General features: G+C 42.0%; 1 protein-coding gene across 5 annotated transcripts; it reads right to left on the reverse strand.

Annotated features, from left to right (window-relative positions):
• Positions 1-1472: 1472 nt before the first annotated feature.
• Positions 1473-25226, reverse strand: IL10RB (interleukin 10 receptor subunit beta). Of its 5 annotated transcripts, none has more exons than XM_039495985.1 (7): positions 24751-24938; positions 19471-19594; positions 18040-18194; positions 14076-14242; positions 11737-11887; positions 9248-9405; positions 1473-2354 (listed from the first exon to the last, which is right to left on the reverse strand). In XM_039495985.1, exons 1-7 carry the CDS (start codon positions 24797-24799, stop codon positions 2082-2084), a joined length of 1077 nt encoding a protein of 358 aa, XP_039351919.1. In that variant the 5' UTR covers positions 24800-24938; the 3' UTR covers positions 1473-2081. The 5 variants fall into 5 exon arrangements, with proteins under 5 accessions (XP_039351919.1, XP_039351918.1, XP_039351916.1 ...); XM_039495984.1 differs by having other exon boundaries at positions 18040-18197; XM_039495982.1 differs by lacking the exon at positions 19471-19594 and having other exon boundaries at positions 24751-25226.
• Positions 25227-25977: the final 751 nt, after the last annotated feature.

The following is a 25977-nucleotide window of genomic DNA, read 5'->3' on the forward strand; positions in this document are numbered from 1 at the left end:
GGGCTTCAGCTTTCTACCCTGGGTCCCAGCAAGTCTAACGCTGGCCCTGCTTGGCAGCCCCCCTGAAACCTGTTCACGGTCCCCCAGAGGGCCCCGGACTCCTGGTTGAGAACCACTGGTCTAAAGAATGGTTGTGGATTTCTTATCCTCCAGGGATTGTTGCAAGACATGTCTATTTTTCTGGGCATTTCCTGGCTGGGCTGGGCTGGGCGAGTGTGGTGTTCAAAGTATAATTATTTTTTAATAAATATTGCACAGCTCCTACAGGTAGGCTCCTTTTTATATATTGAAAAGTAAATAGTGAAAATAGATCTCTCTTCTTTTTAAATTACTGCTGCACGAAGGCACCTGTCAACAGAACTAAAAAACGGCTGCCATTGGAGCCTCTATTCTACTGCTAGAACAGGGCCTCATCCTCCCTGATTGAACTAACCTCGTTATCTCTAGCTTGCTTCTTGCTTGCATATATATACCTGCCCCTGGAAATTTCCACTATTTGCATCCGAAGAAGTGGGTATTCACCCACGAAAGCTCATGCTGCAAAACGTCTGTTAGTCTATAAGGTGCCACAGGATTCTTTGCTGCTTTTACAGATCCAGACTAACATGGCTACCCCTCTGATATTGGAGACAATGTCAAACAAATCATGTCTATCAACAAGCTATCTCCCTCCAACCTCCTGCAATCCGTTTAGCTGAAGGAGTAGTGTGAGAGCAGGGAAAAGGGAGAGGGGCTACAACAGTGCATAACAGTTCCATGTGACTTTCTTCCTTGCTAGCTGTAGAAGGTTGACTCTTTCATAATGAGTACAGTGAATGTTGCATGAAGCAGACACTTTTGTAACTACAGATTTGATGCAAAAGTGTTCCTGCAACAAAATGCCTTTCTTTAATGAAAACGCCTTTCTTACCTTCCTCCATTTTCTCAATATTTTGTCCATTAATATTTTAAAAAGAGACAAAGAATTTTTTTCAAGTAATACATTTGTATATTAAGCACACTATCATGTGATTTGTTGAAAAAATATCAATTTTATTTATTTTTTGTGTATTCTTTCTGAATTAGTTCTCTAAAAGATTCAAATTTATCCCATCTCTATAATAAAAACTAAAATTAGGGCAATTAATTTTGCCACCTACAGAGCAAATTATGTTTTCTACATAATATACTCATTGCAATCCACTTTTGCTGAGGAAAAATTTGACATTTTTCAGAAATATAATACAGTATGTTCAGATAACTTTGCAGCACTTGAAGGATTTGTTTCTATTAAAGTAAAACCAAATTATATGCCCAATATTATTTTTCTTAGCTCATGCAGCAACTCTCCTCTTTTTATGTACACAGCAATAAAGCCTAGCTGCTGACCATTTCTGAACAGAGTATTAATTAAGTTATATGGTCTAGCAGATTCCTGGAAAGTCTTTCCACTGACTTCAGTGATTTTGGATTAGGCTTAATGTGATTTGCTTAAGAACTAGGGGCAGATCCTTAAAGGGTGTAAACTGTCATAGCTCCATTGCCCCACTGTAAACCTATGATGAAGTATGGCCCATAACTAATTTTTCACATTTAAAACATACTGACATTGTTTGCTACTATTTTATTAAAGTGTTACCTATCAAGAAAAATGTCGTAATTTTAGTGTCATGTATAAATCAAATATAAAATATTAATCTACTCATTACTAGTCAGACTTGAAGCCAACCACTAAAACAAAATACAAAGATTTTCATACTAAAATCAGTTAAATCTAAAAGTTTTCTTGGAAAGGAAAAGTTTCCTTTGAAAACTATGCTGTGCTGGTCATAATTCTGATTAACTTTAATAATATTCAATAAAATAAAAATAATGAATTATATATTTAATACTTACGTTACAAGAAGCACCGTATTATAGTGCAATATAATTAGTGACACAGGTTATAAATAAGTCATTAAAAATGAGTGGCTAAAAATTGCATCCCACTTCAGGAGTCATTTAAAATAATGTTTCTCAGAGTTGAAAAATAAATATGATTGACAAAATTCTCTTTATACATTTTAAATCTGGAATTTTACCAAGTGCTTGCTGCTACATTCTCAATATAAAGTCGTATTTAATTGTCTATTTGGGTACTGGTTTTCAGCCTGAATCAGGTATAAGACTGAACTTGGTCCCTTTTCAAAAGCTGAAACTTTTTCTGCAATAGAACTCTCTTCTTGGGAGTCCTGAAGCTGCTCCTTTCTGTTGCTTGTCTCATCACTACAGTTTTCAGATTCTTCTGAAATGACAGTTAACTTGTCAAAGGAGTGATCCTCTTCTGGTGAGTGTGGCGAAAGAAACTGCGAACTGTAGGAAGGCTTGCTCAAAAACTGGAAGAAAAGAGGGGAAATAATCAAACTGTGCTTGTTCCTCTTTACAGCATCAGTTAATTTTCTGAGCAGTCTTTAAAAAGACCTTGCACTGGTGACTCACTGTCTTAGGCCTCATCTACACTAGAAAAGGTCTAGCTATGCTGGCAAACCCTCCTAGACACAGCTTATATTGGTAAAAAGAGTGCTTTCATCTACATGGCTTATACTAGTTCTCTGAATGAAATATGCTATACCAGCAAAAGGACTTTTTTGCAAGTATAACTGCATCTATGCTAGAGCATTTGCTGGTATAACTTTGGTGGTTGGGGTAGGGGCAAATAATTGTACCCCTGACCATAAAAAAATAAATGGAGATATACTTATCTCCTAGAACTGGAAGGGACCTTGAAAGGTCATTGTGTCCAGCCCCCTGCCTTCACTAGCAGGACCAAGTACTGATTTTTGCCCCAGATCCCTAAGTGGCCCCCTCAAGGATTGAACTCACAACCCTGGGTTTAGCAGGCCAATGCTCAAACCACTGAGCTATCCTTCTCCCCCCCATAAGAGCTATGCCACCAAAAATTTTAAGTGTAGATCACTTTAAAGTGTATCTGTTAATTTTTACTTGCTATTCAACATGCACTGGACAACTTCTCCTCCAATGTGACTTAATCAGATTCACTTTAATCTTGCTATTGATACATAACAATGCTCATTCAAGAAGCAATGGGTACTCCAATGCACTGAAAGAATTCTCTCTGGATTAACACCACAGTAACAAAATATAGAAATGATTATTACCACTTTTAATACATCCTTGTAAAAAATTCTGATGGAATCTATATCAAAGCAAATCACATTAATCCTGAATTATTACTCCCATGAGGGTTAAATGCAGTGCAGAGCCATACTAACATTTTTCCTTTAAGTAATTTAAACATTTGTGAGAACTGTACAATGATAACAAAAGGAAAGTGTTGTCTGTCCTATTAATGTCTCTGGAGTTTCCAGCAAAAATTTATTTGACTTTTAAATCATGGGCATTGTTGGGGGGTGGGGTGCTACCCCCCGAAACTGCAAGCCTGAGGCAGGCATGGAATCCCCCTGCACCGCCGCATGCGTGGCCCCATTGGCCTGACTGGAGCTACCCCCCTGCATATATGCCTATATTTTAAATTCACATAATCTAGGCAACTACTATTTTGCTGATCTCTCAAACTGTTGCTCAAACAGTTTGCAAAAACAAATACCATCTACAGAAATGTGGTTGATTAGAATAAAATAATTAAGACAAATAGAACAATTTACTGTGTGTATTAGGCTATTGTGACAGAATGTACCGGTGTTCACCCCCTGCACACTATTGTAATGATCTTTGTACAAACTATGCCTTGTGAGGTATAATTTAAAAACTCGTAATTTGCTGATCAAAAATATCACAGCAAAATGCATGTAGCAGCATTATATGTGAAGTTATAAACATAAGATGAGAGACCATGACTAAAATGTATGTTTTCCAGAGAAGTCCAAGAAGTAGCCAAATGAGTTCTTTGGAGACAAAGGGCAAGCAGATACCTCAGTCAGGTGTAAACAAAGCTGATGGACCATTACTTGCTAAGTGGCCATTCTTTGGCAGGAAAGGGGGCAGGAGCAAAAAAATCTACATTTTAGCAAAGAAACAACATGGAGTTCCCTTTCACACAGACTACCTGTCTCCTTACTCCCAGCTGGAAATGCTCCTCAAAGGGGGGATAGAACTATAAAAAGAAGGGGCAGATACCCCAAGTGGCCCCTTTCCTCTCTCTCTCTCTTTCTGACCATCAATTCACTGACCAGGAGGGACAGAGAAAGCAGCCACTGAACTGGAGAAGGGTCCTGACCTAAGCGGTTTGCTGAAAGAGGATTACTGAAAGCATGTGATGAGAAAACCTTGCTTTGAATTCAACAGTTAAGTTAGGCACCAGTCGCATTTTATCTCTATTTTTCTTGTAACCATTTCTGATTTTCATGCCTCATTACTTGTACTCACTTAAAATCTCTTTTTTGTAGTTAAACTTGTTTTATTGTTTTATCTAATCCAGTGTGTTTAAATTGAAGTGTCTGGGAAACTCCATTTTGGGTAACAAGATGTGTGCATATCATTTCTAGTAATAAAATGATGGACTTTATATAAACTTGCATTGTCCAGGAGAGGGCTGGGCAGTACAGGACATACATTTTGGAGCAAAAATCTAATACTGGGGGTGTTTTGGGGTCACCCTGCAGTATAGCCAAGGCTGGTAAGAGCCAAGGTGTGTCTGGCTGGCTTCAGCACACACACAGACATAGCTGGGAGTGACTTTCATGCTGGCGGCTGTTTGTGAGCAGTCCAGGCTAGACGCTAGAGCCGCAAAGCAATGTAAAGGGGACCCCAGGTTAGAGGGCAGGGGTGACACTGCTACTCCTTAGTCTGGCTTGTACCCTGGTGTGTCGCAGCTATATGTACACTTAAACCACTGGAGAGGCACAGTTGCAGCTGTGCTGCTGTAGTGCTTCAGTGTAGACATTCACTAGTGACAGGAGGTGTTCTCTCATTGCTGTACTTAATCCACTTCCCTGAGAAGTGGTAGTGCTGTCTATGCTGGGGGTTAGGTTGGTCTCATGTCGCTCAGGGGGTTGGATTTTTCACACCCCTGAGTGAGGTATCTGGGTTGACCTAATTTTTTTAACGTAGACCTGCCCTAAGTATAGACATAGCCTAAACAATAGAAGTCTGAAGAGAGACTCAAACAATAGACCTTAGAGGTGTGAATTGCCCCATTCAGCTCAGGGAGGTGTTAAATTAGATGTCCAGTAAAGATGATTTAAATGTCAACATTACTTTCTCAAGTAAAGGAGAGGGAGGGAGGGAGGGAGGATCACAGATCTATACAATTTAGTGTGAGAGATGTCTCATCTTGACACAACAAGTGGGTGGGATTTGGGAGATATAACAATTCCCCTCCACACACACACCAATCAAGAGAGAGCCAAGCTCAAGGGTCCCAGTAGAGCTCAGAGTGAAACGATCATATACTGAACACCTTTTCAATCTGGTAAGAACAACGGTTCATTTTAGCAAGTCACATGGGCAGAGTTTATTTGGGTGTGATGCTTAGTAGAGTACCACTCCTTTTCTCCCCAGTCTGACCCATCTGTTACTCTCCCTTAATACGTAAGAGTTTCAGAGATATCTGACACCTTCACATAAACAACAGAGTAGTGAATGTTACTCATTTTTGTCAGGGAACATGACCATCCTTCTGTTAAGCAGAGAGCAGTTTGAATGAGTTACACGGTATCAGAATCTGCATGAAAAAACTGGAGGTTACACAGAATATTATGGATGTTAAGCAAATCATCTTACACATTACTGCTGCGCTGTTCTTATATCCTTCATTTTGGCTTATTTAACCCTCAACTGGAGTTCTAAAATGAAACATTGGAGGTAGTTCTCAATGGTTCCCCTTCCCCGCCCCCCAAAGTAAAATAAAATAAAATTACATTACTCCTCCCAAACTCTAAGTTTTAGGATGCATTTTGTTATATTTTCCTACAAATGTCTAGCAGAGGGATAGCTCAGTGGTTTGAGCATTAGCCTGCTTAAACCCAGGGTTGTGAGCTCAATCCTTGAGGGGCCGTTTAGGGATCTGGGGCAAAATCAGTACTTGGTCCTGCTAGTGACCTTTCAAGGTCCCTTCCAGCTCTATGAGATAGGCACAATGAAAATTTTAAGGGTCTTCTCTTCACAAAATACATATCTAACCTCCTTTAACTTTAAGGGGCATTGGTGTATTCTGAGGGGGGAAAAGATCACCTAAAATGGAATTATGTATTTCTTCTAAATATTTACAGATTTCTTACACATACTTGCACTGAACATCTCCTCCACACTGGGACACATATTCCATGTTAACTTGTTTTTAAAAATGAAGTGACCAGGGAGCAGATGAGGCAAAACATGATTACAAACTTCTTAGAAACATAAAGTACTACTTAAACATATGTTTCCTCCCTTCATTCTGGACAGTCTAAATCAGTGGTTTTCAACCTGTGGTCTGTGGACCTCTGGGGTTCCGCAGACTATGGCTAAGGGGACTTCAAAAGGTGACTACAAAAATAAAGGTTCAGACCCCAGAAAAGGCATTCTGTTTTTCTGATCAATCAAAATTAGCTGAATATCCCCACTTGCTGTCAAACCCTGGAAGTGCTGTCGTTACCACCGAAGCCCAGTTTAGTGCCCTTTCTCACACTGTGTCAAATGCTGTGCCAAGCACGTACAACATTTATAGTTGAATTCTGTACAGTCAATTTTCAGTCTAAGACTTCTATGGTAGGGGTCTATAGACCACAGGTTGAATTTCCAAAGAGGTCTGCACCTTAATTCGAATTTTTTTTAGGGGTCTGCTAATGAAAAAAGCTTGAAAACCATTGGTCTAAATGGTACTTGGCTGTAATATTAAACCAACCACAAGAGGCCAGCCTTAGGCTAAAATTTAGAATAAAATCCACATGGCTTCTGTTTTGCATTCTTAACAGTCCTGAATAGAATTTATTTACTCATTTATTGAATTTAGGAATTGGGGGGGGCGGGTTGAAGAAAACATGCAAAACAAAAATATTCAGTTTCTAAAGTACCCACATAATTGGTAAAACAAGGTTTTATATCATCACCATATGTGCAAATGACAAAAAAACCTTCAAAAGATGAGCCTGGGAGCTTAAATTCATAACTTTGCTAGACACTAAAAATCATGGACTGAGTAGAGACACAGGATTTATGGGTTATTAAAATAATATAACCTACTAACAACTCCTCCAACTGCCCTTCTCCCCCTCTTTCTTTCCCTCATCACTGGAGGTGAGTTAATGGGCCACTTCACCTTGAACAGACCCTTGAAATATGTGTCAACAACTTACACTAGACAATATGTTCCACCTTGTATTTAGCTGTGACATAGAGTATATTCCCCAGACCTGAAGAAAAGCTCTGTGAAGCTCAAAAACTTGTCTCTATCATCAACAGAAGTTGGTCCAATAGAAGAGATTACCTCACCCACCGTGTCTCAGTGATATGGCTGAGCTTTTGAATGCTTCCTTTACAGCATTCTGTTGGAACATATCAGATGGGCAAGATTTCATCATTTACTAAAGAGTAACACCACTCTTACTCATGCTTAGTACTGCCACAGTAAGCAACAGAAACAGACGATGGAGTAAGGTACTCGGTTATGTCTATGCTAACAGAGTATATGCTGGCATAGCCCCCTTGATGCAGCATACACTGACAGAAGGAGTTCTACCAGTATAAAAAAACCCCAAACAAGGTTAGTTATGCTGTTAGAAGCCCTGTTCTGTTAGCACAGTTGAATTTACATGGGGGGAGGATTGCCAGCATAGCTATGTCACTATGGTATGTGGTTTTGTCACACCCCTGACCTACTCATCTATGTCAGTATAAATTTAAAGTGTAGCCCAGTCCCTACGCAGTGTGGGAGAAGGTTGTGGAATGAAGCCAACTAAATGCTGAATTAGTTCAAGTCACATTACATCACTATTTACACACACTTGAACTACTGCTCAGTTTAGTCCAAAGTCTTTGGCAGCAGATTAATCAACTTTTGCAGTTGATTAATGGTTTGAAATGGCAGTCAACCACACAAGCAGTTTATGACAAGTGAACTAAAGTAACCAAAGGTGACATAGCTTATGTAGATCGTACCATATAGCTGCTAAGACTCATATCTATTATTTTGCAACATATATATTACACCTGGGTTCTTTTAGCTTGTGTGCTTAATAACCAACATTACCCCATACATTCACTTCAGGCAAAACCCATGTAACACTAACACAGCTAGTTAACAGGTTTCAGAGTAGCAGCTGTGTTAGTCTGTATCCGCAAAAAGAACAGGAGTACTTGTGGCACTTTAAAAACTAACAAATTTATTTGAACATAGGCTTTTGTGGGCTACAGCCCACTTCATCAGATGCATGCAGTGAAAAATACAGTAGGAAGATATATATATACACACACAGAGAACATGAAACAATGGGTGTTACCATACACACTCTAACGAGAGTGATCAGTTAAGGTGAGCTATTAGCAGCAGGAGAGAAATGTCCCTCTGCCATGTACATTAGCCAAACCGGACAGTCTCTACGTAAAAGAATAAATGGACACAAATCAGATGTCAAGAATTATAACATTCAAAAACCAGTCGGAGAACACTTCAACCTCCCTGGTCACTCGATTACAGACCTAAAAGTCGCAATATTACAACAAAAAACTAAACAGACTCCAACGAGAAAATTGATTGCTGAATTGGAATTAATTTTCAAAATGGACACCATTAAATTAGGCTTGAATAAAGACTGGGAGTGGATGGGTCATTACACAAAGTAAAACTATTTCCCCATGTTTATTTCCCCGCCTTACTGTTCCTCACACCTTCTTGTCAACTGCTGCAAATGGACCATTTTGATTACCACTACAAAACGTTTTTTTCTCTCCTGCTGATAATAGCTCACCTTAACTGATCACTCTCATTAGTGTGTGTATGGTAACACCCATTGTTTCATGTTCTCTGTGTATATATATATTATATATAGATAGATAGATAGATAGATAATATTCCTACTGTATTTTCCACTGCATGCATCCGATTAAGTGAGCTGTAGCCCATGCAAGCTTATGCTCAAATAAATTTGTTAATCTCTAAGGTGCCACAAGTACTCCTGGTTTTTTTTACAGCTAGTTAACTATCCAGGTGCATGTGTAAGAATGAGGATCTGCTGTCAGAAGGTTCACATGCATTAATCAGAAGCGTTGCAAGCTTTTCCGAGGTCTTTGACAGACAAGAGACCCTCTGGAAGAATAAAAATAGACAAACCTCCTTCAGATGTTGTGGAAAAGAATACGTAGGGAAGAAGACATATCTGGCCTGTTGATATATATATGAAAAGATAAAGAAACAGGCAGGAACTGATATTAGAACAACCAACATTGATACTAGAAGAACAGTGAGAATTATCCACACTGGAGTTACACCTGCAAGAGACAAGAAAAGAAATTCCTCTTAACCTGATTATACTTTATTATTATTTTGAATACACAATTTTCAGAATTTAATTTTTGTAAGTGAATAAAATATTTTTCCTCCACTTTTTCATATTAGCAGCTATTTTGGTAAATGAACAAATACTTATTTTTGTTCCCAAATGGAAGAATGTCTCAACTTTGTTTTTACTTCAACCACTCATGACATTCTTACTAGGTAAGTTTAACGTATGGCCATGATATGTAAACATTTATAGAAAGAAAAAAATCTAGGTAAAAGCGGGGAGGGGGAAAGCAGGGTAACAACATGTAAACTCCCAGTATACTTATTTCTGGATGCTTCAAACCAGAGCACTGAATTCTGTTTCTCTCTAAAGGAAAAATGAAATAATGGTAACAAAAATGACAACTAATTTGGAGGTGGTGGTAATCCAAAATTCCTTAACTTCCAAAATACTGTGTCTTCTAAAGCTTGGTTTCATGGGGGTTGTCACAGCATGTGATACGAATAAAGATTGATCAAGGTATCATTTTAAAGCTGTCTATGATTGTTAAGCAGCTGCTTACTAATTAGTCTGGGACTGCACTTTTCCTTTTAAATTGAAACACAAAGCTCTCTTCTAAGAGGAGGCCACCTGAGTGACGGTGGCTATTGCCACCATAAATAGCTATTCCATAGATAGCTATTGAGAAAGAGTGGTTGGAAATTGGAGTGTTCAGCCAGTTTCCACTGTGAGGTTAGTGCTACAAAAAATGAAAGACTGGAATATGGATTAGGCATTGCAGATGTTACATTGGAGAATTTTTTATGATTGGCACTTACTGGTATAGTTGCATAAAAATAAAATATTTAAACAAGGAAACTAGTTGTTTATATTGAGAGTTGATAATAATAGTAGCTTTGGATTGCACCCAGACAAAAACATCTTGGGTAAAATCTTAGTCCCACTGGAGACAATGGCAACACTTCCATTGACTTCAGTGGGACCAGGATTTCACTCCTTTGGAAGATGTATCTTGACTAATAAATTACATGCCTTTTGTAACCATGAAGAAAATCAATTATCTGGCATGCTTGCCTAGTTAAAGATTTTAAACATGAGAACAGAAAAAGAAAGCATGACTGAGCTCTATCCATTTAAAAAAAATATTTCAACAATGTAATTCTGTTACAAAATGTAAACAGAATCAGACTTTGCAATGCAGGGCCAAATTCTACTCTCCGCAGAGGTGAAAGTAAGCCGCTCCGGTCTGGTCCGGCGTACTGGCAAGAGCCAGTACGCCGTGCTGGACTGCACCAGTTTCCACGGCCAGGATTGAAAGGGCTCCAGGCTGCCTGCCGCGGGCAGCCCAGAGCCCTTTCAGTCCCGGCCGCGGCTGAGATTTAAAGGGCTCCGAGCTCCCGGCGGCTCTGGGCTCCACACCGCTGCTGGCAGCCCAGAGCCCTTTGAATCCCTGCCGTGGCTGAGATTTAAAGGGCTCAGAGCTCCCCGGGGCTGCGGGCAGCCCAGAGCCCTTTGAATCCCGGCTGCGGCTCTGGCGGCTGGGCTGGGGCCAGGATTTAAAGGGCTTGGGGCTCCCCTCAGTGGCAGGAGCTCTGGGCCCTTTAAATCCCTGCCCCAGCCCTGCAAAGCTTGGGGTTCCCCCTGGCGGCCGGAGCCCTGGGCCCTTTAATTTGCCCCTGAGCCCCGGGGGGGCTCCCAGCCAACTCTTCATCTGGGAGCCCCTGGTTGATTTAAAGGCCCTGGGTCTCCTAGCCACAGCTGGTGCCTCAGGGCCTTTAAATCTTGAGAGGCAGGCCCCGTCTCTTCCGGATGAGGCCACGCCCCCTCAGGACTCCGGCAGTACCGGTAAGTCCTGTAAGTTACTTTTACCCCTGACTCTCCGCTATACCTGTGGAAGCCAAAGGGTTCACAAACGTAAATTGGCTTATGGGTAGATGACGTTTACGCCTGTGCAGAAGGGCCAGCACAAGAACTATGCAACACTTAAATTGCACTTAAATCTTGCTTTGAAGGGCTTTAGGGGTGCACATGCCTCATATCGGTTCTCTGCAGGGAGTACATTTAATCTATTGTGTATCTTATTATCTGTAGTTATAAGAGACTGAATTGAAGCTCTCCTATTTTCTGGCATGAAGGTTTCAATTTTTTTGCAAATTAGAGGTACTCTTGGATATCACATTGAACAATATGGAAGTACCAAAACATTTCTGAAGGTTTACATGCATGCTTTTGTTTCTTTTACGTCAATCAATGAGTGTCTTACAGTGTTTCATAATTAATCAGCATGTTTATAATGTACTGGTGCATTAGCTATTACCATTATCAGTTGTCCTATCACAGAACTCGTCACTCAGTTTTCCTGTTTTGTTCCATTCAGGAATAACTGCTTGAACTTGAAGGCAATATATTGTCCAAGGGTCCAAACCAGATAATATTTCTGAGTTATATTTAGTATCTGTGGTTATAACCTATATCAAAGAAAAATACAGAAAATTCAAAGGCAAATTCAAGTTCCAATAAATTATCAAATTACAGCACTAGTTTCTAATTAGAACTCCATTCAGTAGTCTTTGCATTTGTAACTGCACTACGGATTGGATTTACACAATATCTAGTTCTTGAAAAAAGTGAAAGTTTAAAATATCAACTGTTAAAACAGTTTTGTAATTTTCTGTATTACTTACTTGACAAGAAGAAAAAAGTTTCCTTTTAAGAATTACTTAAAAAGGACACTACAAATATTAAAATTAATCAGCTGTCTTCAAATTCCTTTTTCTATTTTAGAACATCCTATTGATGGTGAAAATAATCACCTTCCAAAACAAGAGCTGTAATAGCATTGAAATCCTAGCTCCTAAGTTGGTTGACCCAACAACAGGAAATGGGCTCTAAGTTTCTTGTGATCAGACTTACAGGTAGTCTCCTTCCACTATGCCATAAAATAACTTTTCAAGAGACACACTGTAACGGAAAGAGGGACTCTAAAGCTATTATATAAATGTGCACAGAATTCTAAGTAGCAGTATTTTTTTTTTAAAAATCATGCAACTAACAAAACCAAACAAGTATTCCATGCAGCACGCTCTATTTAGGGTTACATATGAAGACCACTCATACTTTAGCTAATGTAGAATGTGGCACACTGCCTACTTAAAACAGCTGATCAATGCAAGTACTTTGTGTGCGGTTGTTCACAGCACAGACTTTTTATCTTCTTCTGGGTATGTTTAATGGTACTGGTCTTAAGAGTACAAATCCTTATATGGTTAAGGAGGTGCTACCAAAAGAGATTGCCTCTCTCCCTATGCAACGTCACATTAGGTGACACCAGCTAAAAGTGCTGTTACTTATAGACATGGCTTACAGTAAATTAGGACACTTTTTTTTTTGGTGAGTCTTAGGAGACTTGGTTGCTGTGAGGGAATAAATATACTTGAACAAACTATCCAAGTACTAACTTAAAAAAAAAAGATCTAATGAAATCCCATTGTCTGGCACTTCTTGGATGCCTCTTTAATCACTGAGGGAATCTCCCAGGTTTGCATTCGAGTACTGGAACCAGAGTATTCTTAGTGAAATCTCTTTTGGGGTAACTTGCTTCTCTTGGCAGTTTGCCGAAGGTTGCTTGACCAGGTATGGACTCACTGACTTTCCCTACAGAATAACACTCTCTTTTCCCCCTCTTCCTCCATTATTCGTGAGCTGGGGCTAATAAGGTGTTAGGGATGAGAAGGTTTCTTTATTTCTGGAACTGAATATTAAGTACTAGACTGGGAATTGTGAAGGATAACTAATATGAATCAGAATAATAGCTGCACCAAAGTCTTCATGTATAAAAATTTCCTGTGTTGCAGAGAGATCTAGTATATTCCCATTGATATTGATAGAAATTTCTGTCTTTCTTGGATCAAAAGCAGCATTCTATGACACTATAATTAACCTATTATTTATAACATTTTCCCCATGCATATAGTGTGGTGGAGTCTTTGGGGCTGTGGAACATGCCCACCTCTGGGAGAGAATGTCTCTCTGGCTTAGCGGAGGGTGACCATAATGGAAGTGAAAGAGTAAATAGATTATGTCTGATGATAGTGAAGATGGTAGCAGGAGAGAGGAGAGAGACTGACCCTATGGCAGCAGCCATGTTAAGCATCCGAAATCCAGTCTTTTTTCAAGCCAGTATTGTACAATAGATCATTCTAGCAAAACTGCTTGAATCACATATGATTTGGTTGCGGAGCAGCTATTCATCATATCCCTAGATATTACCTATATAGGCACTTCTAAGTTGCATTTGTTTTTTTGTGCAGTGTGCATGGGTACTGTTGTGATGACTGCAGTATATACCATTGAAAAAATAAAAACATTGATGCATAAAGAGAATAAAACCTCATAATTTAATAACTATTTCTAACTATGGAAGGATAATGTATGCCTATTTAGTAGGTGGTTACTCATCCCCTCTGTCAGTTTGCTACTGAATGCAGGTTGTGACAATTATAAGTTGCTGATATCACTAACTTTCAGAGATCTTGTTTTTGCTTCAGCAATATTATGTCTCAGAACATTATCAATATCGTATTATACCTAGAAATGCCTGTTCAAAGCTGCAGCTGTAAAGCAGAGTTACACAAGAGTCAGCTGAGCAAAAGTTACCTCTTCGCTATTGCCTTTTTTCCAGTATAGCACCCTGTAAACCCAAGAGCCATAATATTTATTTAAAGGCCACTCATGCAACTCTTGTACAGCGACAGGGCCTGTGAAATCTACATGCAAAGATCCGGATTCAGATTTCACTTTTACATCAGGTGGTCCAATGATTGCTAAATGAGAAGAGAGGAGAAAAAAAATCACAAAAATACAATCTCTCAATGTGTTCTCAGATTGATATTTTTATATGGCATACAGAACTACACCTAATCACTATCATAATCTTATTTACTTGAAGAAAACTCTTTCACCTCAAAGAATCAAGGATAAATAAACTCTTCATTCACAGATGTGTCATAAAATGAATTTGTCTTTACACTTAAATAGACTATCTTCCATTGCTGTATACAGTATAATTGTAGCTGTGTTGGTCCCGACCACAGAAGTTGGTCCAAGAAAAGATATTACCTTACCCACTGGTCTCATTTAAATAGAAGACACTTTTGCTGTCTGTGCCTCCTCCACTCACTAAGCCACCCTCAGTTCTATCCTACCAGCTGCTTTCACTAGTGGAAGAGGTAAGAATACTAAGGAACCCACTCCCAGGGCATCTTATTGTCTGCATTTCCCCACTGAGCTGCAGCTCAGAGACGTCAGACTTCGCTGAGGAAACTTTCTGGTGAAGTGTTTTTATTGCTCTCTTCACTGCAACTCATTTGAGAAACTGCAACTCTTGAATTGCTTCTGAATTTATTCGTAATTCTTTTTTTTACATCAAAGGATATATTGTTATATTTTGAAACTGGCTCCGTTTACTGTATTTTTGTTCCACTAAATAACTTAGTTTAGTGAGTACTTCAGTCCTCAGCTAGGCTGTGTCTATAATGAACTTTCATAAACTCTACCAGTGTTCCTCCTGTACCAGGTTGTAAAAATGCTGATGGTCAGTTTACACTAGCACTCCAACCATTGCTACCAGTAGTGAAGTTACAACAGGGCCAGAGCATCAGTGGGAGATTTTAAGAAACAGGTCAATGAAGGCAAGGCTTTGCATTTTTCCAGAAATTCAAACTAGTTATTAAAACACTTCTGGCTGTGGCAGCCTTGGCTACATGGTCGTTCCAACTGGTTTTAAACTGGTTTAAAATTATGGAAAAATTTCCCTATGGGTGACTCTGATGTTCCTAGGCTGCACGAACACATTAGGTAATTTCCCAACAACTACAACTCTGTTGGTGGTAATGCTGGTGGAAACTGTAAGATACACATATGATACACTTGGCTAGGTGCTCTGAGCAGGATTAGACAATACTGTGGTAAAAATGACACAGTGTTTAAGAGTCCTAGCTACATTGCAGATTTCACCAGTGCTGCCAGGTCTTCTCCCTCAATTAGTTTTATACATAGACTCTTTAGTCCAATTATAAATTGGCTTTTGAAGGTTAGTGTTGCTTAGAAGTTAACCCTTTCCTTGAAATGTGAATCAAAATCCTGTTTTCAATGCAATTCTTCATAAAACTCTGACTTGTTAATGATTTTGTTCTCTGATATGGGGGTTTATGCTAAGTACTACTGTTTCCTTTGGCTTTACCCTAACTCTCATAGTTTTTGTTAAATACTTCAGTTTTCTATATTGTAGTACAACTTTTCTGTTCGGCCAGTTTTAATTCTCTCCAAGTTAAGCTTTTGAAAAAAAGACAAACCCCCAAAATGTGCTCATTTACCAAATTTCTTTTTCTTCCTTAAGTATTATATTTGCACTACTGTATGCAACTAACCTTCCCCTTGTAACCATTTTCAGATTTCCTATAGAGTAACTGGTAATATGTCTTTTGTCCTACTGTGAGGGATTTTTCTCAATGAATAGTTTAAACTCATCAGTGCTTTGAAGTCTTTTTAAAAAACTCCTTCAAGAGTTAGTGCATGGATATGGGAGTGAGTTTACAGAGAGATGTCCAATTGAAGAGATCAAAGAGCAATGGCCACAACATCTTATGAATTTAATATGGAAAAATTATGTCATAAACACTGTCCTGGTATAAACAACAATTGCATTGGGAAAAATGAGACTGGAAACTTAAACTCTGAAAGCCAAGGACTAGAAAGGTTAAACTTTAAGTAAATCCAAGCCAAGCCAGAGAACAAGGGAAAACTAAGAATTATTTCTAGAGGTAGAGACACCAAAGAGGCCTCTTGCATAGCTTCCCATTGACATCTGTGCAGTGGAGAAATGGAAATTTTAGGTAGCAGACAAAATTCTGCTTGCTAATGGATGAAATAATTTTGAGAATGCATTGACAAAGATCCTGCTCCCCACAAACTCAGACAACAGCACGCTGCCCAAGATCTCTGCTATAAGAAAGTGTTGCAGTGCCAAGTTCCACCATCTTTCACACAAGACAGCAAACATCAAACATGGTACCTTCAAAATGATTTTTTTTTAATTGAAGAGTAAACTTTTTCCCCTTGAACATATCCAAATATAGGACGGGAGGAGGAGGGTTAATTCCCCCCCTTCTCCCTGCTTAGTGACAAGAAAGTAGCTGAACTGATTTAAATATGTAGGAAGTTAGAATCCTTGAATATAAAGCACTCTTGCTCTAAAAATTTGTATGCAATATTTTTTTAGGGGGCAAAATATATATGTGTTAAAATCCCTCAAAAGATGTCTCAGAATGGAAGAAGAGTCAATGATGACCTACATATACTTTTGATCTTACTACATTTTCTGTACTCCTGGGGCAATTCTGCATCACTTCATGTGCGCATAATTAATAAGCCATGCATATTTTTAATTTTTTTGCATAGAAAAAAAGTCTTCTGCCCGAAAGTTGCTGCACTTCTGCCTTTTGCCTACTAGAAGGCGCTGTGGCAACAGAACAAAGCAGCAGTTCCCAGCCAGTTAGGGAGAAGAAAGAGCCTGCCTTCTTCACAGCGCCTGTCAGGCCAGGCCAGGAGATATGGGGAGACAGACAATACAGGGCTGCTGGGGGGGGGGGTCGCATAGGGGCTCATAAAAGCTGGTGGGGGAAGACAGACTGGGGCAGGGGCTGAATGGGAGTGGAGGCACAGAGCCACAGGGGGAAGGGAGGTGCAGGGCCACATAGGGACAGGAGGGTGGCTGGTGGGGGAACAGAGACACATGGTGACAGGGAGGGGAGTGCAGGGCCACATGGGGATGGAGGGAGTGGATGTCCAAGTGGGGGTGTAGGGACACATGGACAGGGGGTACGACGACACATGGGGGTGCAGGGAAACATGTGGAAAGGGGCAGATGTGCCTGACTGAATGGGAGAGGCTAGGGATCAGCCAGGGTCTGCATGGAGGAAGCTCCCTAACAATCCCTCCCTGCCCCCCCCCAAATCTGTTCCATACTTTTCCTACCCATACCCAACAGCCCTCCAAGTTCACACTCACAGGCTCCTTCCCAGCAACTACTTCCCTCTCTCTCAGCTCCTCCGTTACTTCTGACTCCCCCAAGCCTTTGCGCCGCTATTGAGGGGTGCAGGAAATACATTTCTGTATTGTAGTTTTAAATGAATTATTACTCTAAGTTCTGTATTAATATGCCTAGTAAGGAATCTATTTGCCAAAAGACATTTCCTGAATCTTTGTATGTCTATATTGTTACAGACATACTTGCTGACAGGTATTTTGAAATAAATGACCAAAAATAACTGAAACATCTGTTATTTTGACAAATAAAATATGCAGAATTTGAAAATATTGTAAGCAGAATGTTTAATTTTTTGGTGCAGAATTCCCCCAGGAGTATTTCTGAGAGCAACTCTCCTCATCCCCAAAAGTATACCAAATAGGACTCGGATATTTCATACTTTACTTAAAATAATTGGTAAATTTAAAACAATCTGTATTTTAATATCGCTACTTATTCAGATTAATTGCAATTTTATTTAATTAACAGTTCACTATTAGTGGGCAAAAGTTTTCCGTGTAGGGGAAGCCTTACTGTCATCGAGTGGCTTAAAGATGATGTTCACCCAGTCTGATTTTTCGTTCTCTGATTCAGCCCTGACTCGCAAGGTGTATTCTCCATATACAGGCAGAGAAGAGAAGTCACACTCCGTGATGACAATGTTCACACACATATTCCTGTTATAAAGACTGCTGTATAGGAGGCAAAAGAATTGCATCTGAGTCATATATTAGGAACAAGAAAATATCCTCCATTTCAGTGAAGCAGGTAAGTGGCAGTACTCACTCACCATGTATTAACATTGCTAATTACTACTCAGGCAAAAATCATTAGCTGAAAAAAAATAAGAACATTGATATATCTTTAAAAGCATCCGACGAAGTGGGTATTCACCCACAAAAGCTCATGCTGCAAAACGTCTGTTAGTCTATAAAGTGCCACAGGATTCTTTGCTGCTTTTACAGATCCAGACTAACACGGCTACCCCTCTGATAATTGATATATCTATTACACATACTTATATATAGGCATTAGACACTCGTAACATCTATTAGGATAGTCTATTATTACTTTATGATAAAGGTAGAGATTAAGGTGACCATTCAGCAAAAAGCACACTGTTGCTCTGACTTGGCACCTGCAAATCCTGATTGAGCACACAGAAAATGCCTGATACCACAGCCAAGTTCAACTATGCCTGAATTTTCAGTCTAATTCTCACCCTTCCTTTGGATAGGCCTTTGGCTATGGCTACATTAGCGCTTCAAAGCACTGCCGCGGCAGCGCTTTGAAGCGCTAAGTGTAGTCAAAGCCCCAGCGCTGGGAGAAAACTCTCCCAGCGCTGTCCGTACTCCAGCTCCCTGTGGGGAATAACGGACAGCGCTGGGAGCCGCGCTCCCAGCGCTGGGGCTTTGACTACACTGTTTTTTACTTAGAGCCCACCCTGGACTAGGAGCTTGGGAAAAATTCCTGACAAAATGAGGCCTCAGAGTAAGCTGCTGAGAACCTTTGCTTTTGAGCACACAGAGGCAGCAGACAGGGGAACATTCTTGCTGCACTTCACTAGCCATGTCTGTAGAGGGCCCTGACAAACAGATTGCTCTGGGGGAAAAAGTGGAACCTGTTGCCTGCATTAGAAATTGGAAAACGTGGGAGAATGCATTAGTACTAAGCCTGTTGAAGTAGTAGTTTCCTATGACAGAGAATGTAAATGTACATGTAGCTGACTATTGACTGTGTTTCCCACTCCAGATGAATATGTGACAAACTAATGAATATTAAAAACTATAAAGCATGCCCTTTAATAGGTATCTAGCTCAGGAGAAGGTGTCTTATGTGCATAAGCCAAAAGAAAGGGACAGTCCATGTCTCAGGGGAAAAAAAGTCACAAGAACACAATACTATAAACTGTAAGTTTATCTAAGACATCTTGCAAAGGTAAATACACAAAGCTCCTAAACCTACCTTATAGACTCGACTGTATAAGTAATATTTTCTTTGTGAAAAGTAGGTGGATCCCACTGTAGAGTGCTTTTCAAGTTAACTGAATTAATTGTTACATTTTTTGGTTCTGGCACTATTCCAAATGCTGAAAAACAAACAAACCACTGCAATATATGTTCTTTCAATGACTAAAGTAACAAATAACCCTTTTTGAAAACTGGAAAAGAGACCAGAAGTATTGCTGGAATATACACATACTGTACTGCTAAGCTAACTAGTAGTTTCCGTGACTACTGAGTTATGATCATCATTTTGATTCTTTACAGATGAGTCAGAAATTATACCAGCCAAGCCAGCTACAGAGCAGGGCTCTTACTGTTGTGCTTCAGAGCTGATTTCATTTTATGCCACAAGAGAGAAATCAAATAATGTGTATGCTCTTTAAGAAAAAAAACTAATTAGCAATTTTATGTGCATATTTTAGATGTAAAGATGCATGACACTAATGTGTGAGAAGTACACTCCATGCACCTGCACAAGACAGAAACTAAATTTTAAACACAGGAACTCCATTTCAAGTACAGAGTTTACTTCCTCAAATGTGACCTCTTCCTGTACCCATAAAATTTCAGTCAGAATATCCATTAAATTAGAAGAGAATGTGACATATACATGATTTGGACCTAGAATTTTTGATTTAAAGAAATTCTGGCATTTCACTTTCCTCCTTGCCAAATGAGCTTGTGAGGTAAAATCCTGGCCTAATTAAAGTCAATGGAGGAAGTCCCATTGATATCAGTGAGAACAGGATTTCATCTATGGCCATCAAGATGTTTCCTGATCTTCATACTGAGGATATGTTTATGCTATGGAGACTATACCGGCATAGATCCATATTGCAGATGCAGTCCACACCAACAGAAAGAGTTTTTCTGTCAGTGTAGGAACACCACCTACTTGGAAGACATTAGCTGTGTTCATGGAAGCAGTCTTGTTGTGTCTATACTGCCGGGTTTTTTACCTATGTTGGTCAGGGGTGTGAATTTTCACACCCCTGAACAATGTAGCTATGCCAACATAACTTTTCAATGTAAATCAAGATGAAGCTACTGTAAATGGACCAAGTTCAAAACTCTGTCTCTCTGCCCCAGGTTAGCAGTGCTGTAGAGGTGTTATACTCAACCACTGGAAATAGGAAGGTATGGACTCCCATACACTCTAGAACATCCTCTGTGGCCAACTCAAGAGTGCCACTGACTGGCTCCAAATGAAGTCACATCCAGTCCCCTATGGGGCCATCTACGCTAGGGCCTTGTTGAACTAGGACATTGGTTACTAATTTTTCAGCAATGGTGCAGCTGCATCAATGCTTCCAAAGGGCATAAGGTCCAGTATAGACAATTGTTTTTCACCCCATTTCATTTTCAGAGTTCTACACCATTGCTGAAAAACTGGAAAGAAATGTCCAATTTCCTAGTGTAGAAAATAATCTAAGAAAATAATCGGTTGCAGAGAACATGAGGCAACATTGTTTTGGAAAAGCAGCCTTCTGGCTGGCTCAAGCAGCTTCCATTGTACCTCATTTTCTCCAAAGGGGCTACACAACTCTCCACACTCACAATTTCAACACAACATAAATAAAAGTGACCTGGAAAAGGAAGTGGATTTGTGCCCCTTTTCATTTATTTATGATGTATAAAGAGGTGTGTAAGATTTTTGTTTAAAAATAGTTCTGCTTGGTGCTTTCCCCACCTCTGCTAAAAATCAGATCTGGTCTGTCCGACTGGTGAACTAATTAAAAAACAACATCAAAGGAGGCAAGAGCCTCAGCTCTCTGCAATTCAGAAGAACAGGGATTTTAGACTATTTTAAGTTTTAATTTTTATCATCTATTTGACTCAACTACCAAATGAGCCCTTCATTAAAATTTCATCACCCCCATCTTCATCTAAGATGGGAGAGCTTACAATAAGCATCTTCACAAATGTCCTCCAGCAAAACCATAAAAGGAAAAACTTGACAAGCTTGTTATTTGCAATGTAAAAACAATTAGGAAACAAACAGATAATTTAATTTGTAAAATAAAATGGTCCTCCCAAACTATCCCCAAAGTTTCAGGCTCAGATCCATTTAAAAAGAAACTTCTTTTCAGATCACTTTTAAGACTTTATATGATAGTCTTTTGCTATAAGCGCAGGCCCAGATTTTCAGCTGTTGTAAACTGCAGTAGCTCTATCTGGCCATAGTATAAATGTTGTGTTAAAATGTTTATTGTTCAAATTTCATTTAAAATATAAATATCAGCTTCAGTACTTGCTATTTTCTTCAGTTGCTGCATGGAATCTGAGGTGTTTCAGTTATACAGACATATTCCCCCTACACAAATATTGATGCACTTAGATCTGCAGGGGTGGGCAAACAACAGCCTGTGAGGCACGTCCAGCTCATCAGACCTTTAAATATGGCCCTCGAGGTCCTGCTAGGGAGCGGGGTGAGGAGTTTGCCTCGCTCCACGCATGCTGTGGCTTCGTGCAGCTCCCAGAAGCCACGGTATGCTCCCCCTCCGGCTCCTATGTGTAGGGGCAGCCAGGGGGTTCCACACGCTGCCCCCACCCCAAGTGCTGGCACTCCAATGGGACCTTCAGGTGTGGCGCCTGCAGATGGGGCAGCACACAGAGCCACCTGGCCGTGCCTCCGCATAAGAGCTGAAGCGGGGACATGCTGCTGCTTCCGAGAGCTGGTTAAGGTAAGCAGCACCCCGAGTCTGCACCCCTGACCTCCTCCCGTGCCCCAACCCCCTGCCCTGATTGCACTCCCACCCTTTGAACCCTTCTGTTCCAGCCCGGCACACCCTCTTGCACCCCAAACCCCTCATCCCCAGCCCCACCCCAGAGCCTCCCCCCCCAGCCGGAGCCCACCCTCCCCCTGCCCCAACCCCCTGCCCGGAGCCCCCTCCTGCATTCCTAACCACTTAGCCCTAGCCTGGAGTCCCCTCCCCTGCCTCATTTCTGGCCTCACCCTGGAACCCACACCCCCAGCCCAGAGCCCCTCCCACACCCAACCCACTGTCCCCTCCCATACCCTGAACCCCTCTGCTCCACCCCAGCCCCCCTCCTACACCCCAAACCCCTCATCACTGGGACCACCCCAGAGCCCACACCTCCAGCCAGAGCCCTCACCCCCTCCCAAAACCCAACCCCCAATTTTGTGAGCATTCATGGCTCACCACACAATTTCCATACCCAGATGTGGCCCTCAGGCCAAAAAGTTTGCCCACCCCTGATCTGGAGGGTCAAATTCTCCTTGTTCATAGTCTTTTGATTTCAATAGAATTATACCCATGCAACTGAGAGGAAAATCTGACTCTTAATATTTAATTAATACCAAAGATCAGCCAAAGACCATTCTCTTTCCCTAATCATACATCTTATAAACAAGATATTAGACTGCAGCAATATTTAAACTCTAGAGTAAATGTACACTAGACTGATATTTTGAAAATGAAAAGGTTCTGAATTGGCCAAGTGGCCCCAGCACAAGGGTTTTAAAGATAGGGGATTTCTCAGATCTGGGCCTTTGGGAAGTCCTGAGAATCAAGCAACTCAGCAGAGTTCTGGGGAGGTCAGGAATGAAAACAACTTTACACTTAATTGCAAGAATCAGTCAACTCCTGATCCCGCTGCAAAAGCCGATGCATACAACATAGGCACGATTGTTTTTTCTGACCATTGTCTGCTTTTTTCAATTGGTAGCACTGAGCAGAGGGTCAGAGGTATGGCAGGAGTAAGCAAGACATGATAAGTAATTCTTCCTGATAAGGCCTCAGCTGGAGTAATGGGTCCAGTCCTGGGCACCTCATTTCAGGAAAGTGGACAAATTGGAGAAAGTCTGGAGGAGAGCAACAAAAATGATTAAAAGTCTAGAAAACATGACCTATGAAGAAACATTGAAAAAAACCTGAGTTTAGTCTGGAAAAGAGAAGACTGAGGGGGGGGCCTGATATGAGTTTTCAAGTACATAAAAGGTTGTTACAAAGAGGAGGCAGGCCAGGGGCCCATGGCCCCATCACTTTTAAAAGTGGGAGGCTATGCCCTCCCCCTTTTTATGGGCCATAAGGATGAACGTGGGGGGGGGGGAAGAGGTGGATAGGAGCGAGTAGGGGCCGGGTTCTTAGGAGGATGAGGTGGTGTGGGGGTGGAGCCATGGTTCAGGCACTGATGGCCCCCTATTTTTAGGGAGCTTCCACCGCTCCTGGGAGGAGAGTGAAAAACTGTTGTTCTTACCATCTGAGGACAGGAGAAGCAGCAATGGGCTTAAATTGCAGTAAGGGCGCTTTAAGTTGGACATTAGGAAAAACTTCCTGTCAGGGTGGTTAAGCCCTGGAATAAATTGCCTAGGGAGGCTGTGGACTCATTAGAGCAGGTTAGACAAACACCTGTCAGGAATGGTCTAGTTATTACTTAGCCGCAAGTGCACAGGACTGGACTAGTTGACCTGTTGAGGTCCCTTCCAGTCCTACACTTCTATGGTTCTATAATCAGTCCCCTTGGAGAACTACCCAATCAACCCCTCTCAACTCCCATAGTGCCAGGAGGCAAACTGGGGACATCGGTCACTGTCCGGTGCCATGGATGTATTTCAGCACCACGCCCTTTGTTGGGAGCTATGGGGACAGGAAGAAAACATGCCTGCCTCAAGTGGCCGGCTAAGCTGGAAGGAAAGTCAGGCTTGGCCTACGGCTGTGGAGAGGGGAAAACCTGAGATGGTGTTGGCCAAACATCCACGTTTAAGGGCAACCCCCCAGCCCCCTTGAAGTCGATGGGAGTTTTGTGATGGGGAGGGGGGAGAAGAGGGGAGGGAGGCAGGATTGCACTAAGTTCTCCCCTGGATCTAAACCGACCTAATTATGTTCCCTCAAACCCCTCCTCCCAGCTCTCTTTGTGGGGCTGCCTACAGACCAGGTGCGAAGGGTTTGGCTGCTGGCACACAGCCCGCCTGGGGGCCAAGCCCCTCCCAGCCTGCCCTGGGGCTCTGCAGCCCGGCCCCAGGCTGGGGCTGGCCGCTCTCCGGGGCAGGGCCCGGCTCTGCTCTGCTCTGCGTGCGCCCAGCGCTCCTGCGCCACGGCTCGTTCCGCGGCCCAGCCACTGCGGGGAGGCGCCGCCGCCTGCGCTCCGGGGGCTCCCTTGGGACGGTGCCGGAGCCCCCGCTGTGCTACGCGTGGCCCCGGACCCGCGGGAAGTAGCCAGGCGACCCCCCCCCGGCCTCCCTACCGCCCCCGGCCGGAGCGGCCCCGGCACTCACCCGAGCAGAGAAGGCAGCCGGCCACCAGCGCCAGGAAACGCCGGGCCATGGCCAGGGGCTCGGGGTCCCCCTGGCTGCGGCAGGAGCGCCCGCCTGGCTGCTGCCCAGCGGAGGCCCCCAGCTCGCCGCCCCACAGCGCTTTCCCAGCCCGGCACCTGGTCCCGCCTCCGCGCTGGGCGAGCGCTCCCCGGCCCGCCCCGTCTGGGACCGTCCCCGGCCCTGCCCTGCTCTCCTTCCTGCAGGTGAACTCCGTCCCCTGCGCGGCGCGCCGGGAGGAAACGCGCCGCCAGCGCTCGCAACCGCCCCCGCAGCAGCCGGGCCCTGCGCCTTGCAGAGCAGAAGCGGCGGGGCTCAAGCTGGGGCGGGGCGGAGGCGTTTGGTGGCAGCTCCCTGTATCCCGCCAGCTGCAGGCGGACAGAGCGCCCAGGCCCCGGGAGGGACAGACCCAGCGCCGAGATCATTCGAGTCCCCCGACTGGGTGTAAATCGATCTTTTTGGCTCTCCCCTTCTTATCCACCCACGAGCTCGTTCTCCTGGTGTGGAGCTCTTGTCCTGCCTTCTTCTTGTATTGTAGCAAAGCTGGCGGGCGGGAGTTTACAAGAAAAAGGCGCCGTTCAATACTGCAGCTTTGTTACTCTTACTTTGTTACTATCTGTTGTATCAACCACCACAGTATCAAAGAGAAACGATCCCTTCCATTTATCCACCCCTGGAACAAATCATGCCGGGGCAAAAGCCGTTGGTTGCTAATAAAAAGGGAAATATAATTCTCTTTATGAATATAGTATATTTTTCTGGGACCATCTGTCCTCTTTGGGATTTTTATATATATTTACTATGACAATCTTACCTACTCCACATACATATAAAAATCTCTTAACAGTCATACATTTGTAGCTATTCCCAATGGGTCAGACCTTGTTTAGGTACAGAGCATCTTCAGCTGCCATTGAAATCAATAGAGTTAACAGTGCTCAGCACATACACAAGTATACATCTAGCTCAGTGATTCTCAAGCAGGGGTACCTGTACCCATAGGGGACATAGAGGTCTTCCAGAGGCTTTATCAACTCATCAAGATAATTTGCCTAGTTTTACAACAAGCTACATAAAAAGCACTAGCAAAGCCAGTACAAACTAAAATTTCATACAATGACTTGTTTATACTGCTCTATAGACTATGTACAATATTTATATTTCAATTGATTTATTTTATAATTATATGGT

Source organism: Mauremys reevesii, linkage group 1 (genome assembly GCF_016161935.1).
Source record: "Mauremys reevesii isolate NIE-2019 linkage group 1, ASM1616193v1, whole genome shotgun sequence".
NCBI lineage: Eukaryota > Metazoa > Chordata > Testudines > Geoemydidae > Mauremys > Mauremys reevesii.

What these genes read in the sequence shown, in the direction of transcription:
- IL10RB (XM_039495981.1), bottom strand. Translation starts at nt 25,211, where the DNA reads ATGATCTCGGCGCTGGGTCTGTCCCTCCCGGGGCCTGGGCGCTCTGTC. An exon ending in CGGCTGCCTTCTCTGCTCGG is followed by an intron (nt 18,198 to 24,750) that starts GTGAGTGCCGGG and finishes CCTCCTATACAG; the next exon opens with CAGTCTTTATAACAGGAATA. An exon ending in CTTTAAGCCACTCGATGACA is followed by an intron (nt 14,243 to 18,039) that starts GTAAGGCTTCCC and finishes CTTCTCATTTAG; the next exon opens with CAATCATTGGACCACCTGAT.